We start from the raw sequence: 21021 nt of genomic DNA, 5'->3' as shown, positions 1-21021 counted from the left end.
GTTAAACAATAACAGCAAAGACTTCAACAACTTTGATTTTTATTTGAGATCAATTAGTGCCAAAATAGATGGAAAGACAAAGGCGTAACGCCTTTGAAAGATAATCACCATGGGCTGTGTCCAGACTCAAGGTTTTTTTTTTTTTTAAAAAAGTAGCCCTTTTTCAAAAAAACTTCACCTGCATCTAGACTACAGCCGCGTTCTTTCTAAATTAAATCGAAAGAACGCGGCTTTTCTTTTGACGGCGGAAAACCTCATTTCACCAGGAAGAACGCCTTTTTTCGAAAGTGCTCTTTCGAAAAAAGGCATTCTTGAATGCAAACAGGGCTTTTTCGAAAGAGAGCATCCAGACTGCCTGGGTGCTTTCTTTCAAAAAAGCGGCTTGCTTTTTCGAAAGTACTGCTTGCAGTCTAGACGCAGCCCATCAGAAAGGGCTGACAAGCTCTCTCCTTTTAGGGCCACTTGGGAGAAGGTCTACTGGAGGCCTCTTATGATGAGAGAAAGATAGAGAAAATAACATTATTTCACTTTTCTTGTAACATGTATGAACACCAGCAAATTAGTTCTGCTCTCAGCTTCCTTGGTACTGACTGAGGAACTGCTCTTTCTGCACAATAACTCACAGCAATTTGCTGCACATAGCAGAACCAGATCATCATTTAATTGTTACAAATCAACATGTAAGTTTTGTTGTTGGGGTTTTTTTTTATTAACTTCCTTCATTGGTCTTATTCTCCCATTCAGTAGACAACAGTTCTTTCTGTTTCTTGGGCTTGCTTTCTTCCCTGCCCAGGGCTGTATTGCCAAAGGATCATCCATCAGGGAGGGAAGGAACATCTCCTCCAGCTCTTCCTATGTCTAGAAGTATTAATGTTGAGCAACAATGACCAGAGGAACAGAAGCTACTCACTTGGCTTAAGAGGCAGGAAATTAGTCACTTGAAAGCATATTCCCATCTGGCACCACAAGCTGCTCTTTTGCCCTGTTGTACTTTTACATGCCCATCAAAATTCTGTGCATTAGTCTGGGATGTCTGCACTTCCACGTGGGAAGGCTGTTAATTTGAAGGAGAAGGCATGATATACAGATATAAAGCAATGCAGTGCTGGAAAAGGAAGTGTTTTGGAATTAGAAAGGGGAAAGCTTTCTTTTTCATTGATCTCCTATGGGACCATAGGTTTGCAGAAATTTTAACAGCCAGAGCCCACACCTTTCCCCCACAACTTCCCCTCACTCACCAAAGGCTCTGGGAGGGAATTTGGGTGTTGGGTACAGACTCTTGGCTGGAGCAGGGAATTGGGGTGCAGGCTTTTGGAGGGTGTTCAAGTGCAAGAGGATTGAAGGTTTGGTTTCTGGGAGGAAGTTGGGTGCAGAAGGCGGACTGGGGTGCAGGTTCTGTGCTGGGGCAGGTGATTGGAGAGTAGGAAGGGATACAGGGTGTAGCACTTACCTGGGGCTACATCTCTGGTAGTCTCCTAGGCAGGAGAGGCTGGGGGATCCCGGTGTGCTACTTCCTGCAGACACTAGCACTGCAGATTCTTATTGGCTACCAGGAACACTCAGGGCAGAGGGTAGCATGTGGACAACTCCCTTCCCCTCCCGCCCCCCCGCACCACAGGGACAAGCTGGCAGGCATGCAGAGTAAGTAGTCGGAAGCCGCTCTAGTTCCACTGCGCTGCTGGCTGCAGTGGCCAGGGGCTTATAGGATGTTTTAAATTGCCCAGGAGCATCAGGTGGGCCTGCAGCCACACCAGGAGGGGTCACACAGGGCAGGTGGGGCCAGGGAAGAGACCCAGCCACAAACTTTGCTGGAGCTGAGCCCCGGGCCAGGAATATTCTTGGTGCTACCCGGGCATCACAGGCCCATATAACTTGCTGCCCATGGATACTTCTGGATCCTAATATCTCTGTACCTAAGTTCTCTGTCTATAAACTGAAGGTAATACCAATTCCTCATCTCACAGAATGTTCTAAAAATAAATTCATATATGAGAAGCACTCCAGTACTAGAATGATGAGTACCCACAAAGGAGCCAATGAGGAACTTAATTCTGTATTCAAGCAGGGGCCATGTACTGAAGAATGAGGAGAAACAAAATATTGAACACCTGCTCATTAAATGAGCACCATCCATTCTGTGCCCTGAATGAGGCAGGACATAATAGTATGCAAGCATATGAGGGACAACAACATTGCTGGGCCCCCGGGCAAGGTGAGGGAGTGCTGCACTCTGGGAATGGGTGGGTTTTCAGGCTGAAGGGACAGCACTCAATATCGCCCATACTATGCTGTTCCCCCTCCCCCATCAGCCCTGAGCACTGCCCAAAGCATGCCGCCCAGGGCTCTGGAGATAATTTAAAGGACTAGTGGCTCCAGCCACCACCACTACTGCAATAGCGGCAACAGTGGCTGAGAGCCCTGGGACCGTTGTATCCTTTACCCCAACCTCCATCAGTGGCCTGGTAATAATATAATTAAAGGCTGCATCATAATGCATATGCACAAGGGGGCTGAATTAAGGTTGCACAGACACGTTTATTTCTGGTCTTTTCTAACTGCTTGAGTGCTTGATTTTACAACCTTTATAATGCTCTTTTAAAATAGGATAAACTTAAAAAACAACAAATGGTCTGGTAGCACAAAACGTGCCCATGAAAGCTCATGATACCATCTACATGTATTGTTAGTCTATAAAGTGCTACCAGACCATTTGTTGTTTTTTAAGTTTATTCTGTACAGACTAATTTGGCTACCCCCTGAAGCTTTTAAAATAAGCTATTTTTGTGCAGCATATACATACTACAGTATGTGTACACACACACACACACACACACACACACACACACACACACACACACACACACTCTCTCTCACAACACACTTCTACCTCTTCCTGTCAGGTAGAAGTGCTTGATGTACATATTATGTTTGTCACAGCAGAATACTGACTTTCCAGCTCTTAACAGCAGCAGAGTCTGGAGCTGTCTTTAAATTGAAAGAAAATATGTAGCCAACTACACTTCCCAATCAAGAGAAAGAGTGCCCCCATGAGAGAGACCTGAATTCTCCAGCTTGACTTTTGCATTTTATTCATGTTAATTAGTTGCAGAATGCACATGCAGAGGTTAAAACTGCATTTTTACCTGATCATGAGATCTCCTTTAAATTAAGCTAATTTCAGCATAACAGTAATGATTGTGAAATCAATTATTTCATTATCAGAATACAACACAACCAGTGAATCTTTCTACCCATGTAAACTATGAATCATATTAGTACAAGCAAGCTGAAAGGAATCAATTTTTAAAACACCTGATTTTCCTCCCCCCATCTCCCCCCCGGAAGTTTTAATTGGAATTTTGTACATGCAGGCACAATTTGATTCATTTATATGTCTGACCAACTGAAATGAGGCAGTTGTATGTCTAAACAACAAAATTTGCACTCACAACTAACAACAGGTGAAAAATTGCATCCCAGAAGTCCTTCCCCTGGCAAAAATTATGTGTGCAGGAAAGAAAAAACAGTTTAAGTTCAGCCTGACAATCAAGACCAAAAAGTCTATATAGAGCTTTTGAAAACATATTTAGAAAAAACATGAGTGAAAAACAGATTAACTATATTCAATAAACTTAAAAATATTCATTTAGAATTTATTAGGATTCACCCCAAAATTCAGTCTGTATATTTCCTTTCATTTAATGAATTTGCACAAATTGTATCTAATATTTGTATCTTCCTCTCCTAACACTGTCTTGCTTAACATAATTAGCAGTTGCACTTACAAACACCGATGCTGCAGGCTGCTGAATCTCAGCTTGAAAGTTGCAATGCATATTGATTGTGAGCAAGACTATATAATACATTCTGCTGTTTCCTCGCTAACATCTTTTCAAGCTACTGAAAAGCAACATAGGGTATGATTTGTGTTGGGCCACATGATTCTGAAATGATAAAAAATAAAGTCTATTATACTAGATTACTATAAGAGAACTTAGAAATACAGTTAGATCTGCAATATGTTCATGACTGCATACAGATTACATTCAGCAGAATTCAAATCCTGGGCTTCCAAGCACCTTTTAAATAAAAAGACACAGGCACAGAAATTACAATAATCCATGCATTGTTGACATTATGTGTCTCTTAGACTGTGTTTCTTCTGATGTGCTTAAAAAACAGTTTCAGAAAATGAAAATGACCAATATTAAAGCAGACCATGTATTGAAAGCATTTTCTCTTGGTGTACTCACATTCATCTTCTACAAACAGTACTTCCCTTTCAAGCCATTTTGTAAGGAATTCCAATCATTTGTATCGATTGCCTAGCGTATTGTTCATTGGTTTCCTTTCCCTTTAGTAACCATTCCTTCAGGATATGGAAGTTGAGTTCAAAAATAGACTTTAATTCTTTTGTCATCAAACATTCAGGCTTAACTCTTCCCCAGCAGCTGTCAAGGTTCCGACCGAACTAAATGTGGTGCCAATAGATTTCAATATAATCTTCTCTCGGAACAACTAGACACTGTTCTGTGTTGCTTGAACTTGTCTTAACCTTCCAGATGATGGAGATCTCTCAACAATGCTGAAAGAATAGGAACTGATCTTTCCAAAAGCCTTCCCCTTTTACATTCATCGACCTTGCGAGGAAAATTCTGTCTCATTTGAATTATTCATGATACTTACTGTTCTGCCAGTTCCAGCATATATTTTAAATCATTAATATGCCATGATTTTTTCATTTCCCCTTTTTCCTACATGACTTCCATCTTTAAAAGTACCGTAACTTGTGTATTAATCAGTATTAATCTGATTTACTAAACTCAAAAGCGCTACCACCTTTAATGTGCATCCTTCACGACAGCTAATATCACTGTAGCCTTGTTGCTGATTAGAAAGAGACAGTGCTTGAATAGAAGATTCTGATGGGTTTTATTTAAGAGAGACAAGGTGGATAAGGTAATTAATATCTTTTATTGGATGAGTTTCTGTTGGTGAGAGAGATCTGGTTTTATTTAAGTCAATGTAGGGGAAACCTGGGATCTCACCTTTTTGTAATGCTCTCAAAGCTTGTAAATCTGTTTAATAGAGAAAGATGGGACAGATTCTTAGTGTAATAAGAAAAAAAATCTCTCTGATGTAAACTCTCAGAATCCTGGTCTACAGTAGGGAGTTGTTTCAGAATAACCCCACTTATTTCGAAATAACAAGCAGAGCGCCCATTCTACTAAGTCCATTATTTCAAAATAACAGGCTGGTTATTTTGAAATCTGTACTCCTGCTTTCCTCATGGAATAACACTTATTTTGAAATAGCATTATTGTGGATGCTCTGGTGCTGCTAATTCGAAATAATTGGCCTCCAAAGACCTCTACAACTATACTTGTGGCTGCTCTGGCCACACCTGCCAGCTCCACTGCTCTCCTTCTCGTGTGGAGCTTAAAGCAGCAGGCTGCAGGAAAAAGACCTATGGCATGAGAAGAGCTTTGCCAGCCTGGAGCCACACAGGACCATCCCAAGAACTATGGCAGACCCTGGTGCTCCCTCTGAGCCCTCCATGGCTGCCAGCACTTCCACAGAACCCTTGGCTGTCACTGGCCACGGATGCAGGATAGCACTGGCCTGGACTAGTGCAGAGATCCTCCATCAAGATCTGGGGCGAGGAGACCAATGACCAGGATAGCCACCTCAGAAAGAGAAACACTGATGTCTATGGCCGGATGGCCGCTAGCCTGGCTGAGGACATACCCAAACCCTTGACCAGGTCCACATGAAAGTCAAAGAGCTCCGGCAGCCCTACAATAAGTCTACAATAGCCACCTCCCTGCCCATGCCCCCCATCATAGCTTCCCCTTCTAGCACGTCCAGGGGCTATCAGGGCCCCAGAACACCAGGCAGTGGGACCTTGAGGGCAGCTGAAGCCTCACAAGCTGACAGAGGCAGGCACCTCCCTGCTCCTCCTCCCTCCCCCATTCCAGGTTCTTTCCCAGTCCTTCCCGTTTTATATCCCCTTAACACAGACTTGTGTTTTCAAAAAAGAGGATTTTTTATTTGCTCTGCATGGGAGGGGGGAAGATGGGAAGCGAGGGCACAGGAAGGGAGGGATGGGGAGGAAAGGCACAAAGGAGAAATGCAGGGGCCCCTTGTGGAGAGGAGCAGGGGAGAGTCTCACAGCTGGCCTTGGCTGAAAATTTCCCTCAAGGCGTCCCTGTTGAACACAACCCCTTGATTTGTTCAACAAATGGCACTGGTGACCAGCTGCTTGTACGCCCTGGCCAGTTGTTCAGCCTCTCCTCTCCCACCCCCCAACCCTGGCAAGAAAGTCTCCCCCTTGCTCTCACACAGGTTGTGGAGCACATAGCAGGCTGCCACCACAAAGGGGATGTTGCACTCAGTGAGGTCCAGGTGGGTGAGGAGACTCCTGAACCTTCCCTTTAAGCATCTGAACACACACTCCACGACCATGTGGCACCTACTCAGCCTGGTGTTGAAGTTCTTCTTAGTGGGGTCCAGGCTGTCCGTGAAGGGCTTCATAAGCCATGGGAACAAGGGGAGGCTGCATCTCTCAGGATGCAGATGGGCATGTTTAAGTCCCAGACCCTGATGGTGTAGTTGTGGGGAAAAGTGCCAGCGTGCATCTTCTGGAACAGGCGGGAGTTTGTGAAGTGTCCCTTTTAGTCCACAAGGGCCTGGAGAAATACCCTTTCTGTTTATGTAGTCCAAGGCATTGTGGCAGGGGCCAGGATGGGGATGTGAGTACCGTCTATGTCCCCCCCGCAGTTGGGGAAGCCCATGGCAGCAAAGCCATTCACAATGGTGTCCACGTTGCCCAGAGTGACAACCCTCGGTAGCAGCATGTGATTGATGGCCTTGGCTATGAAGGAGCATGGCCCTGACTCTGGATTTCCCCACGCCAAACTAGTTCCTGATGGAGCAGGAGCTGTCCAGTGTGATGACCTTCCCAGGATGATGACCATGCGCTTCTGCAGGGGGAATGGCAGGTCACATTTGGGTGTCCTGTCATCTGAGGGCAGGGGTGAGCCACTTGCAGAGCTTCAGGAAGGTGGCCTTCTGCATGTGGAAGTTCTGGAGCCACTGCTGGTCGTCCTATCCGTGCATGATGATGCAGTCCCACCAGTCTGAACTGGTCTCCCTCTGCCAGAAGAAGTGTTTGGTGGTGTCCAGGGGGTGGAGGGGCATTTGCAGCAGCAGGAATGTCAGGACCTGGGTGATAAGGGCCTCTGGTTTGGGCTGATCATCATCCTGCTGGAGTAACATGTGGCAGTCTGGATGAACTGCACCATGAGGCACAGTACTAGGCTTGTGAGCCTGGCACTGTTTTGCAGCAACTACGGCTCCATGGTGTCAGTGCTATGGTGTCTTCAAGGGCAACCAGAGCATACTGCATCTGTTTGGTGTCCCACAAGGGAGGAGACAATGGAGGAGAGGCGTGTGGGATGTGGCCATAGAGAGGAGCCCTTGAAAGCATATAGTGCAGCTTGCCTGACCAAGCAGCCACAGGAAGTATCCACCCTCCTGGTGCCCTCCCTGGACTGCTTCTGGAAGCTCTAAATCAGACACAGGCTCCAAACAGTGTGGACAAATTATTTTGAAATAATTCTGAGCAATTTTGATGCTCCCCCATAGTGGGGACATGCTATTTTGATTTTGGTATTTCAGGAGTTATAATTTCAATTTTACTTATTTTGAAATTATTTCCTAGTGTAGACATGCCCTAATAGAGCTTATATTCCTTCTTTCTAAATGAAGCCATTGAAAAATCACACACTCTGTAGTCAGATAGCTAACATCTGTGCATATCTATCACACAGCATTTGCCAGCTAGCCACGTAGGAGGCAGCTTGTCACACTTGGATAGAAGCTCACCAGCACTAATGCATCTGCGATCCTCCTACACGTACTTAAGGCTGAGTGCTTAGACCACAGACAATACTCTCACATGCAGTCAAGATAAACATGCAACTTCCTAGGCCATGTCTACATTATAAAATTGTGTCAACCTAACTTATATTGACATACTTCCACTAGTATTATTAAATTGCTTGTGTGCATGCAAATATGACTCCTTGTGCCAGAGGTGTACATCAACACCAGAAGTGCTTGTACTGATTGTATTAACAGCGTGGGGCATCATGGGACGACTCTTGAAAGCCAGTCCCAGTCAGCTAAGTCTACTCTGACACTACATCAATCTCATTACATTGGTCATGATTCTATGGTGCTTGGAAAGGTGATGTTACTCAATCAGTAAAGAAAGGTACTTAACATCAGCAGGAGCCAAATTAAAGTGAAGACACTAGATAGGTCTGTAGGTCATAGCTTCATAAGTTTCTGTTCTTGGTTAAATGGTTCAGGCATAACAATGATAAAGGTTCAAAGAACTCCTGGTGGTGTTATAGTTCCACTAGTTTTCATAGATTGCCAGCTACCACACATGCATTGGGCACTATTTCTAGATTTTTTCTTCAAGCAGAGAAGCTGCTACAATGGCTTAAAGGCATATACAGACTTCATTATAAAAACAATCAACTGAGCTAATGTATGAAGTTGAGACACATTTCTCTTCCATGTGAGGGTATGTCTACACTGCCACCCTAGTTTGAACTAGGATGGCTAATGCAGGCATTCGAACTTGCAAATGAAGCCCGGGACTTAAATATCCCAGGCTTTATTTGCATGTTCCCAGGCGCCGCCATTTTTAAATGCCCCGTAGTTCGAACTCCCTGCCCACGGCTACATGCGGCACGGACTAGGTAGTTCAAATTAAAGCTCCTAATTTGAACTACCGTTACTCCTCCTGCAATGAGCTTTAATTCAAACTACCTAGTCCATGCCGCGTGTAGCCCCGGGCAGGGAGTTTGAACTATGGGGCATTTAAAAACGGCGGAGCCTGGGAATATGTAAATAAAGCCCGGGATATTTAAATCCCGGGCTTCATTTGCAAGTTCGAATGCCTACATTAGCCACTCTCATTCAGGGTAGACATACCCTGAGATATTAGTTTCATAGGTTGAAGAGTTGTATCTGTGGAACAGAGCAAAATTTAGTGCATGAAATCTTAACCAGTGTTTTGGCTTTATCTAGTTATATCCCCAGTCCCAGTACAGAGACTGAACCAGTCACTGAATATGGATGGAAGTGGAATATTCCATCCTCATTCCATTCTGATTCTTGATCCATTCATTCCTGATTCCATCCTCAAAGAACGTAACCTAACTTGGAGAATAAAACTGTCACCATAGTAACTGCATCCACATAATAAAGCTCCATTGGCTTTCAAGTCCTATAAGTTTGTTCTCTTACATAGATGGCACTTATTAATTTAAAATCAGATACAACAATTAGCTTGTCTACGGGAGGCTAATGCCTCTTGCAATCCCTGCTGATCAGCTCATGACTAGAAGATTTCAAATCTCTGTCCTGCTATCTGAAGGACTAAATGATATTTCACCAGCAGGAAATTCCTACCAATAAAATCACAGCCTGAACTCACAGCTTTTTATTATTGCTTAAATTATTTTCTACACTTGATGTGGACTTACTGATACATTTGGATTGCATAGATGAGAGAAAGATTCTGGCTTAGTCATGTGTATACTAAGCCTAGCTATCATTGCTAGACCTAATTGCAACACAGGTCTCTCATGTAGTCAAGTCCAGAAACTTTTTAAGTTTAATACAAGTTATTTGTGATCATTTATTTAGGAATGACAAATAAATGAAGTACTGTATGCAAGACACCTGGCTCATAGAAACTAGACGCGGTTTTTGAGGACAGAATTTGGTCAATGTTATGGATTTAAGTGATGGTTGCTCTTTTCTCCCCCACTCCTTCCAAATCTCAAAATACCTATCCACACTTGTCAGAGAATTAATCAGAAGTGCACTTGAACTGGGGTTTGAGTCACAACTGCTAGGCCAAAACATCCTGACCTTTGGGAAAGTTAGGATCCAGTTCTGAATTCTGTAGCTCTGACCTATCTTTAATTTCAATAGTGCTGCTTGAAACTACCATGATTGCATTTTAGGTTAGTATGTGTTCCTTTATAATAATTATTTTTATTTAACCCTATTAAAACATTTATAAATTTAGGATTATGTCATTCTCACAGAAAAAGTTATAGGAGAGGCAAAGAGGTTTGAAAAATTCTGAGTATGATACTTGGAGATTCTGCTTTATCTGCTCCTCTGGGGGTGAGGAGGGAACAGGTGTGATGTTTTCAATCACAGGGTATGTTATCTCCTTGCTACAAAGAATATCCTCTGGGCTTCAGGGCACACATAGACTGTTCCTACCTGCTGTTGCCCAAATCTCATATCCCTTGATAAGATGGTTCCCTCAAGAAGAATGGTGCTTTTGCCTTCTTGCCTTCCAACCACTGTTCACAAATGTACACAATGCTGGTGTTAACCACAGAATGGACTCTGTAACAGGAGTGTTAACTCCTGTTCATAGTTCATAATAGGATTCCAGTGGGGGCGATGCCACTTTAGCATTCCTCTGACTCAGCCGGCTTTCAAGCTAGTGCAGTGGTGTTTCTGCTTCTTCTGCACAAAAGGGAATGGAAACATATGGGGAGTGAACTGCCTTCTAAATAGTAGGGCACTGATGTACCGCTTGTGCAATACATCTTGTCGCCCCCCCCCCCCTTCCTCCATGGACACATTTTTCAAGGCAGATCCACATTAGGGGCACCATATCCCAAAAGCATGAATACATAGGTCCCTGACGAATGAGAGTTAGAAGTGTAAAACTGGTAACACAGTAAGGAATCAGATCTTGTGAATTAATGAGGGAGGATAATGTAATGTATGCACTGGAAATGGCTACACAAAGAAAAGTAATAATTTACGTTAAAAAAACCCACCTTTGTTGCTGAGAAGCAGCTACGGAGTTTCCAGGAGTAAAACATTACTGGTTTGCACAAATGTGGCATGTTGATGATGGTGAAATAATTTTACCTCAGTTTTCTTTTCATCTTTTTGTTTTCAGTTTAATGTTACCATGTTTTGTGTAGCACTGAGGGTAAGCACTGAACAGTGCATGTGTTGGCATTTGGATGGGTAGATAACTATCATTTCTATGTATGCATGTGTATATGTATGTATCAGTTATAGTTGTACAGCATGTATTGAAATCTTAATACAGGCATGTATCTCCATGCATCCGATAAAGTGGTTTTGACCCATGAAAGCCCAAATAAATCTACTTGTCTGCAAGGTGCCACTAGACTCCTTATTGTTTTTACAGATAAGTTGGAGAGTTGTCTCTCCACTGAGCTTCTTTATGCCACTGGTTGATGCCTCCTGCCTCCTAGCATGGTCATTGGTGTTGCTAATGATCCAGTTATTAGCTAGCCAGCTCCCAACAACTTATACTAATACTATGGTTTACAATGTTAATACATGTTTAAACTCTGGAATACAGTTAGAAGAACATCCCCCTGCCCCGGGAAAAAATCATTAATCCCTTGCCCAATTTATCTCCAACAGTGTAGACAACTTCTACTTCAGCCACAAATCTAACCTACCAACCCTGAGTCTGAAATTTCTTTGTCTGTGGATTTTAAATAGACACGAAAATTGGTCTCATTATAGAAACACAGCTGGGACCTTAACTATATATCAGCTTCCATCACTCCATAATTCCAAAAGTTTACTTCCCCACAGCCATTTTAGTCCACATAAAGGTTTCTATAATTTAAGATCTCAGTTTTCTAGCTAGCAACAATCTACAACTAACTTTTATGCAGCCTACAGTACAGGAAATTGTATAGCACCAAATCATTATATTAGAGCTGGCTAGCCTGCTGGGTAAAAATGCTCACAAATGTCATAACATTAGACATAATAGCTTCCCCAGGCAAAATTCTAATGACTGCAGAGGCATGCAATTAACAATGTTATTTATTGTGACTGATAAAGCTGGCCAGCACTTCATATAGTCACAGAATCACCAAAAGCATATCATGATTCTTCTTAAGAAAATCTAGCATTTAAAATTAAAAACAAGTTTACTGGTTTACCATTTATCATCCAAGATATTAAAAAGCATGTGGTGTTCTATACAGTCTAAAACAAGGCACAAAGATTATAAATCATGGTCTTCAGTTCCTAGTATTGCTTCCTTTTTCAAGATGTGTATGCTTCAGTGTTAGAGCTGCAGGCCAGACAGGACAGCATATAGTACAGTGAATTATGAACCCACTAATATTCATTTTCTTCTTGCCAAGGGATGCTTTTGGCATGCCATGAAACTATGAGACAAATAAATTCCATTATCAAGGGCTTTGTGGGTTTTAATGACTCCGGTTCTGTCATTTTTTCCAGAGTTCATTGCTGAGTGTGCTGGACACAGTATTAAATTAGTTTCAGAGTGAGAGCTGAAATGCAAGTAAACTGTGTGCATATATATATATAATAAACCCTATATGGCTCCAATTGCCAATTAGTGTACATCTGTACAGGTGTAAATAATTATTTACACTAGCCAAGGACTGGAGTCTGGATTTTGGTCCTATCATTAAAAATAATCCATAATACCAATGGTAATAGAGGTCAGACCAATTCACTTTAATAGGTGAGAGAAGGAAGAAATGTGTTTACCTTGTAAAATCACAAAAAAATAAATTCTTTTTGTTACGTTTAATAGACACTCAACAATCCATGACTTCTGTCTTTAGTCTTGGCTTAGGCAGCATTAAATAGCTGTACTCACTTGTTTATTGATCTATTGCAAATGAGAGCAGCTTGTTTTGTTATCTAAACTAGAGCTGAATGAATAATTTGCAATGAATAATTTATTAGCTGAATTCAGCCTCCTTTTCTTCTAGTGGAATATCCAGTAGTTGATTGTGATTTCCTCACATTTATTCATAAAGAAAGTTTAATCAACTAATATCTTGTACATTTTATTTCACTCTGTGGAGTGACGACAAATATTTTGAACTATGTGATTGCTCAGCTAAGAATTGTGATTGCTCAGCTAAATCACATGTTATTGCTTCTATTCCCTGATTCGATGAGCATGTTTGCATTTCAAATAGGAATATTTGTAGCAAACTGTTTCCATTATTTGCCCATTCTCTAAATCAGTACCCATATGATCAACTGTACATTCATTGTATCTTACCAAACAGATACTCTGGAACGAATAAGGATGAAGGAAGATTAATATTTATATTTCATCACTGTTACAAACAGTCCACACCAGGCAAGGAAAATATTTCTTGGTGACAATTTTGTAGAGTTTTGTCTTGTACATTACTGTAGATACAGAGGGTTAGTTGATTGGTCTGTTAAGAGCAGCACATAGAGAACTTAAAGATATTCTAAGTAGGGATGCAAAATGCAGGACAATGTAGCACTTTAAAGACTAACAAGATGGTTTATTAGATGATGAGCTTTCGTGGGCCAGACCCACTTCCTCAGATCAAATAGTGGAAGAAAGTAGTCACAACCATATATACCAAAGGATACAATTAAAAAAATGAACAAATATGAAAAGGACAAATCACATTGCAGAACAGGAGGAGGATGCGGGGGGGAAGGGGGGAGGAAGGAAGGTAAGTGTCTGTGAATTGATGATATTAGAGGTAGGGAGAGTGGGATGTTTGTGAGTTAATGGTATTAGAGGTGATAATTGGGGAAACTGTCTTGGTAATGGGTGAGATAGTTCAAATTCTTGTTAAGTCCTTGTTGGCAAGTGTCGAATTTTAACATGAATGACAGTAGGGATGTCACTGTGTAGATGACTAAATGAATAATCTTGCCGACTACATGCATTCCCTGCCCTTGCTGCTTCTGTATCAGAGGCAGAAAGGGTGGTGGGGAGAGGGAGACGGTGCATGTGAGGAGCTGGCTTTAAGCAGGCTCCCCATGAACACCGAATCCACCTGCCTCCCCCATCCCCGCACTGCTGCCTCTGGGTGAGGGGGATGGCTGGAGCCAATATACATAGGGAGCTGGCTTTCAAGCAGGTTCCCCTTGTGTGCCAGCTCCATGGATCCACCTGCCTCCCACCTTGCTGCTTCCCACAGAGGCAGCAGCCGGGGGGGGGGGAGGGGAGAGAGGAGGCAGGAGCCAGTGCTGGAGGTAGCCAGCTTAAAAGCTGGTTCCTCCTTAACTGAAATGGAGCTATAGTTACTATCTCCACACTATCCTCCATCTGCAGTATAAGGTTCTATGGGAGCAGGTAAGAATATGGCCAGAATGTGCTGAACTCCCTCTTGACATCACGGCCCCTTAAGGCATGTCTCAGCCAGTGAAATAGTGAAGCTTGGCAGAGCCTCAGAGCTACTCAGGGGTCAAACTGGTCTTTGGCAGCTCCCAAAATTGGATGGTGATGCAAAGCCACCAGGTGTGCTAGAGCAGGAAGTTTCAACCTAATAAATTCAGCATGTGGAATCTGGAAACTTGGATGTGCACTTTTAGATCTGCTGATCCTTGGTTTGGACCAAGAGCTGCCTCCCAGATTGGATATTGTGTGGAAATATAATAAAATACTATTTTTTATAATTTCATACAGGATTTCTAGAGCCATTACTTCTCAGCCCTCTGTTCAATGTTAATAAATACATAAATGAATTGCATCCTGCTTCGGGGTCTAGTGGTTAGGGCAGGAGTCTGAAAATCAGCCGAGTCTGAAAATCACTTGACTGCAAATCTGGAAAAGTCAGCGGTTCCTCTTTCTCTCAGATTTCTTTTTTTTCCCATTGGGAGGGAGAAAGCATCCCTGCCTCCTGTGGATGTAATGAGGGTTAATTAGTTAAATGTTTCCATAGAGCTATGAGATCCAGATGAACGATGCTATAAAAGTGCAGTTTTCTTTTTCCCCCACCATGTCCACTATTTGTGCTTGAGGCTACACATTAAACATTCTGCTGAGTTTCAAGTGTTACATCTAAATACCAACAATAAAACAAGTTCCCCCAACATATTTTAATCATGATCTTTTCCATCTAAATTCAAGGTAAAACACTTACAATTGTGCTAGCACTTGTATTTTTTCTTGACAATTACTTCTCATTTCTCTTTACCCGGTAGTCGATCGGTTAGGGTGTGTCTACACTGCACTGTAGGTCAAAATAAGATATGCAATTTGAGCTATGCAAATTGCCTATCTTATTTCAATCATATTTCCGAATAACCCACTGTTCAGAAACATCCATTAGGGTACGTCTACACTACCCTCCTAGTTCAAACTAGGAGGGTAATGTAGGTATACCGCACTTGCAAATGAAGCCCGGGATTTGAATTTCCCGGGTTTCATTTGCATAAACTGGGCGCCGCCATTTTTAAATCCCTGCTCATTTGAACCCTGTGCCGCGCGGCTACACGCGGCACGAACTAGGTAGTTCGGACTAGGCTTCCTAGTCCGAACTACCATTACTCCTCATTCCACTACCTAGTTCGTGCCGCGTGTAGCCGCGCGGCACGGGGTTCGAACGAGCAGGGATTTAAAAATGGCGGCGCCCAGTTTATGCAAATGAAGCCCGGGAAATTCAAATCCCGGACTTCATTTGCAAGTGCGGTATGCCTACATTACCCCGCTAGTTCAAACTAGCGGGTAGTGTAGACATACCCTTACTCTTCATGGAATGAGGTTTACAGGGATGTCAGAACAGCAAGCCCAAATTAATGGGCTTGCTGTTAAGACGTGGGATAGATATTTTGGGATACTCTGATATCCCAAAATAGTGGTGTAGTGTAGACATAGCCTTAGAGACATAATATATTTAAATATTTTCTAGTGTTCTCCTGCTCCTTTATTTCACTGCACATGAGCTGAATATGAGTGTGCGCATGTATTTGTATTAGAGATTTGTGTGTCTGTCTGCGAGTGTCCATCTGTCTGTCTGAGACTCCATTTGTTCAAGAACTCTTCCTAAACAGTAAGATCTAGGACCACCAAATTTGGTATTCAGCTTCCTCTTATCCTAACTTAAAGCAAGGTCATGGTTTGGTTGTGGCAGGAAAATGCACCATCACCCGCCACATGAGCCACAGCCTACCGCTGACCAGCATGGTAGAACTGCCCTAATGTATGGAACTTGGCAGAACACTCCTGCTGAGGCCTCACTAATGCTGAGTGGAATGGGGCAATTAGCTCCTGCATTTTATACATAAGATACTAGAGGGCTGCACCCCCTACTTGCTACACTTACCAACTCCCCTCCCTCTGGAAGTAGGCAACCCCGACTCTCCTGCCAGCCACTGGGTGGGCCAGGCCAAGGCAGTGCCAGCCCTGGCTATCCCTCCCGACCTCCGTGGTCCAGACCACACCAGTCCCTGCTCTTCCATCCCCAGGCTCTGGCCCAGGCTGTGCCAGCCCCAGCTCTGCCCCCGGCAGCCAGGGAGGGCTGAGCTCTGGGCCTGCTTTGTTGGCCCACGGACAGCCCCAGCTTCTGCTGGGGAGGGGAGCCTAGCCATAGCTATGCTGCTACCCATGTGGGGCCAGCAGGGGAGGGGGTGGAGATCATGGCCATTGATGGCACTCGGCTCTGTGCTTGGGCTATGGGGAGTAGAGAGGCCCAAAGGGGGGTGGCAGCGGTGGCCTGGAGGAGCAGTCAGCAGTCAGCCTGATGTTGGGGAAGGGAGCCCAGCTATAGCTAAGGCTGCTGCCTGTGCGGGCCTGGCAAGAACGAAGCATCTGAGCCCCAGGAAGGGGATGGAGATCCTGGCCTGGAGCTGGGGGTGGGGCAATGTGAGTGGCATGTTGATGTCACTCTGTTATCCTGCAGGAAATACACACACACACACACTACAGTTAATGTACCTCAGAATGATACTAACCTTATTTGCAATTGCGGCGTATTATTGAATCATTTAATTTGTGATTCATTACAGCCCATAAGTATGTGTACACTAGCCACCCTAGTTCGAACGAGGGTGGCTAATGTAGTCATTTGAACTTGCAAATGAAGCCCGGGATTAAAATATCCCGGGCTTTATTTGCATGTTCCCGGGCGCTGCCATTTTTAAATGCCCGGTAGTTCAAACTCCGTGCCCACGGCTACACACGGCATGGGCTAGGTAGTTCGAACTAAAGCCCATAATTTGGACTACCGTTACTCCTCATTGCATTAATCATTGCAGGAGGAGTAACGGTAGTCCGAATTAGGGGCTTTAGTTCGAACTACCTAGCCCGTGCCATGTGTAGCCATGGGCATGGAGTTCGAATTACTGTTCATTTAAAAATGGCGGCACCCGGGAACATGCAAATAAAGCCCAGGATATTTTAATCCTGGGCTTCATTTGCAAGTTCAAATGACTACATTAGCCACCCTAGTTTGAACTAGGGTGGCAGTGTAAACATACCCCAAGACCTTTTTCAGCAGTTCTACCACCTAGCCAGTTATTCCCCATTTTCTGATTGTGTATCTGATTTTTTCTTCTCCAGTGCATTACTTTCCCTTTGTCTTTACTGAAGCTTCCCTTTCTACTGATAAGGAAATATGGTGATATACCCTCCTGGAAATAGATCTCATAAAATCAGATAAAGAATGATGCTTCATATATAAACTAGGAGATTCGTCCAGGGGTTTCAGCCTTAATGTATGGCTGTGTCTACACTGCACCCCTTTTCTGGAAAAGGGATGCAGATGAGACAAGTCAGAATTGCAAATGAATCGGGAGATTTAAAGTTTCCCCGCTTCATTTGTATAAACATGGCTGCCACTTTTTTCCGGCTCGGGGCTTTGCCGGAAAAAAGCACCAGTCTAGACGGGGATCTTTCGGAAAATAAAGCCTTTTCTGAAAGGTCCCTTATTCCTGATTTTAAGAGGCGTACAGCTAGTTCGGATAGGAAGCCTAATCTGAACTAGCTAGTCCATGCCGCGTGTAGCCGTGCGGCATGGGGTCCGACCTAGCCGGCATTTAAAAATGGCGCCGGCCGGCTTTATGCAAATGAAGCCCGGGAAATTCAAATCCCGGGCTTCATTTGCAACTCCGTATGACTACATTACCCCCGCTAGTTTGAACTAGGGGGGTAGTGTAGACGTACCCTCAGAGAGTATTATACAAAACATAGATTTTAATGTCAAAAAGATTTTCCTAGTATGTCCTACAGTTTTCCTCCAATTCTTCTTACTACATTCCTTTGTACAACTGTAACTGATCATTCCTAAACACTTTTGGGCTTTATATGTCAAAAGCAGCACTTTAAATGCTACCCAGAAAAGCACAGGCAGCCACTACAGATCATATACTTGCAGTGAAATATTTCACGTATCCACTGGGTTGTAGCACTGTGCTTTAGTTTTAGGATTTAGATTATTTTAAATTGAAGCCCAAGGTAAAGCATAGTACACTAGCTAAGCAATCTGGGGATAACAAAGACATGGATAATAATTGCAAGATCTGTATGTGAAAGGAACAGTTACAATCTTCTTACTGTACATCAATGACAAATAAAAGGGTTGTCAAACAATTAAATATAATTGCAATTAATCATGAGATAAAAATAGTAGTGTTTAGTTGCACTTTTAATCACACTGTAATAAATTATGAATTTAAATTATAAATATTTTTGGATTTTTTTTACATTTTTCAAATAACTTATTTTCATCTACAACACAGAACACAAAGTATATAATGCTTACTTTATGTTAATTTTTTGTATTACATATATCTGCATTGCAAAAAAAGATACACAAAAGAAATAGTATTTTTCAACTCACCTCCTACAAGTATTGTAATGCAATCTCTTTTTCATGAAAGTACAACATACAAATATATCCTTTTTTAACATAACTGAATTCAAAACCAAAACAATGTAAAATGTTAGAGCAGGGGTTTCCAACCTTTTCAAGCACAAGATCACTTTTTTAATTTAAGCGCAATCCAGGATCTACCTCAAACCCAAATACCCTTGCCCTGCCTTCTTCATGCCCCTTCTCCGAGGCCCTGCCCCTGCTCACTCCGTCCCCCATCCCTCCGACCCCTATTCTCCCTCTCTTTCACCAGGGAGGGGCAGAAGGTTAGGGCACAGGCTCTGGTCTTGGACTAAGGGATTTAGAGTGTGAGAGGGGCTCTAAGCTGAGCCTGGGAAATGGGTTTGGGGTATAGGAGGGAGTTCATGCCTGGAGCAGGGGATCAGAGCAGGCTCCATCTGGACACTGCTTACCACAGGTGGCTTCTGGGTGGTGGTGCAGTGAGGCTAAGTCACTGTAAACCTCCTTGCAGGAAGCATAAGGGATCTGTCGAAAAAGGCTTTCTTTCTTTATTTTTATAAATACATTAAAAGCAAGAGGAAGACCAAGGACAGGGTAGGCCCACTGCTTAGTGAGGAGGGAGAAGCAGTAACAGGAAACTTGGAAATGGCGGAGATGCTCAATGACGACTTTGTTTCGGTCTTCACCGAGAAGTCTGGAGGTGTGCCTAACGTAGTGAATACAAGCAGAGAGAGGGTAAGTTTAGAAGATAGGATACACAAAGAACAAGTTAAAAATCACTTAGGAAAGTTAGATGTCAGCAAGTCACCAGGTCCTGATGAAATGCATCCCAGGATACTCAAGGAGCTGATAGAGGAGGTATCTGAGCCTTTAGCTATGATTTTTGAAAAATCATGGCAGACAGGGGAGATTCCAGAAGACTGGAAAAGGGCAAATATTGTGCCCATCTATAAAAAGGGGAATAAGAACAACCCAGGAAACTACAGACCGGTCAGTTTAACGTCTGTCCCAGGGAAGATAATGGAGCAGGTAATTAAGGAAATCATATGCAAACATTTGGAAGGTAATAAAGTGATAGGGAATAGCCAGCATGGGTTTGTGAAGAACAAGTCATGACAAACTAATCTGATAGCTTTTTTTGATAGGATAACAAGCCTTGTGGATAAGGGAGAAGTGGTGGATGTCATATACCTAGACTTTAGTAAGGCATTTGATACGGTCTCGCATGATATTCTTATTGATAAACTAGGCAACTATAACTTAGATAAGGCCACGATAAGGTGGGTGCATAATTGGCTGGATAACTGTAGTCAGAGAGTTGTTGTTAACGGTTCTAAATCCTGCTGGTAAGGGATAACAAGTGAAGTTCCTCAAGGGTCTGTTTTGGGACCCGTACCGTTCAATATCTTCATCAATGATGTAGATATTGGGATAGAGAGTACGCTTATTAAGTTTGCAGATGATACCAAACTGGGTGGGGTTGCAACTTCTTTGGAGGATAGGGACATAATTCAAAATGACCTTAGCAAGTTAGAGAAATGGTCAGAGGTAAACAGGATGAGGTTTAATAAAGAGAAATGCAAAGTGCTCCACTTAGGAAGGAACAATCAGTTCCATACATACAAGATGGGAAGCGACTGTCTTGGAAGGAGCATGGCGGAAAGGGATCTAGGGGTCATAGTGGACCACAAGTTGAATATGAGTCAACAGTGTGATGCTGTTGCAAAAAAAGCAAATATGATTCTAGGTTGTATCAACAGGTGTGTTGTAAGCAAAACTCATGAAGTCATTCTGCCACTCTACTCTGCACTAGTTAGGCCTCAGCTAGAGTACTGTGTCCAGTTCTGGGCGCCACATTTCAAGAAAGATGTGGAGAAATTGGAAAGGGTACAGAGAAGAGCGACAAGAATGATTAAAGGTTTAGAGAACATGACCTATGAAGCCAGGCTTCATGAACTGGGCTTGTTTAGTTTGGAAAAAAGAAGATTAAGGGGGGACATGATAGCGGTTTTCAAATATCTAAAAGGGTGTCACAAGGAGGAAGGAGAAAATTTGTTCCTCTTGGTTTCTGAGGACAGGACAAGGAGTAACGGGCTTAAAGTGCAGCAAGGGAGATTTAGATTGGACATTAGGAAAAAATTCCTAACTGTCAGGGTGGTCAAATATTGGAATAAATTGCCAAGGGAGGTGGTGGAATCTCCCTCTCTGGAAATATTTAAGAACAGGTTAGATAGACATCTGTCAGGGATGGTGTAGACGGAGCTTGGTCCTGCCTTGAGGGCGGGGGGCTGGACTCAATGACCTCTTGAGGTCCCTTCCAGTCCTA

At 43.1% G+C, this 21021-nt stretch overlaps 1 protein-coding gene across 1 annotated transcript in view; it reads right to left on the bottom strand.

The window, feature by feature from the left end:
- Window positions 1-14077: 14077 nt before the first annotated feature.
- IQCJ (IQ motif containing J) overlaps window positions 14078-21021 on the bottom strand; it is a 297921-nt gene continuing 290977 nt past the window's right edge. Inside the window, exon 6 of the mRNA XM_075937812.1 lies at window positions 14078-14762. Within this exon, the coding sequence (XP_075793927.1) occupies window positions 14715-14762 (48 nt within the window). The 3' untranslated portion in view covers window positions 14078-14714. The remainder of the gene's footprint in view (window positions 14763-21021) is intronic.

Source organism: Pelodiscus sinensis, chromosome 10, assembly GCF_049634645.1.
Source record: "Pelodiscus sinensis isolate JC-2024 chromosome 10, ASM4963464v1, whole genome shotgun sequence".
Lineage (NCBI taxonomy): Eukaryota > Metazoa > Chordata > Testudines > Trionychidae > Pelodiscus > Pelodiscus sinensis.
This window is presented reverse-complemented; position numbering and strand designations above follow the sequence as displayed.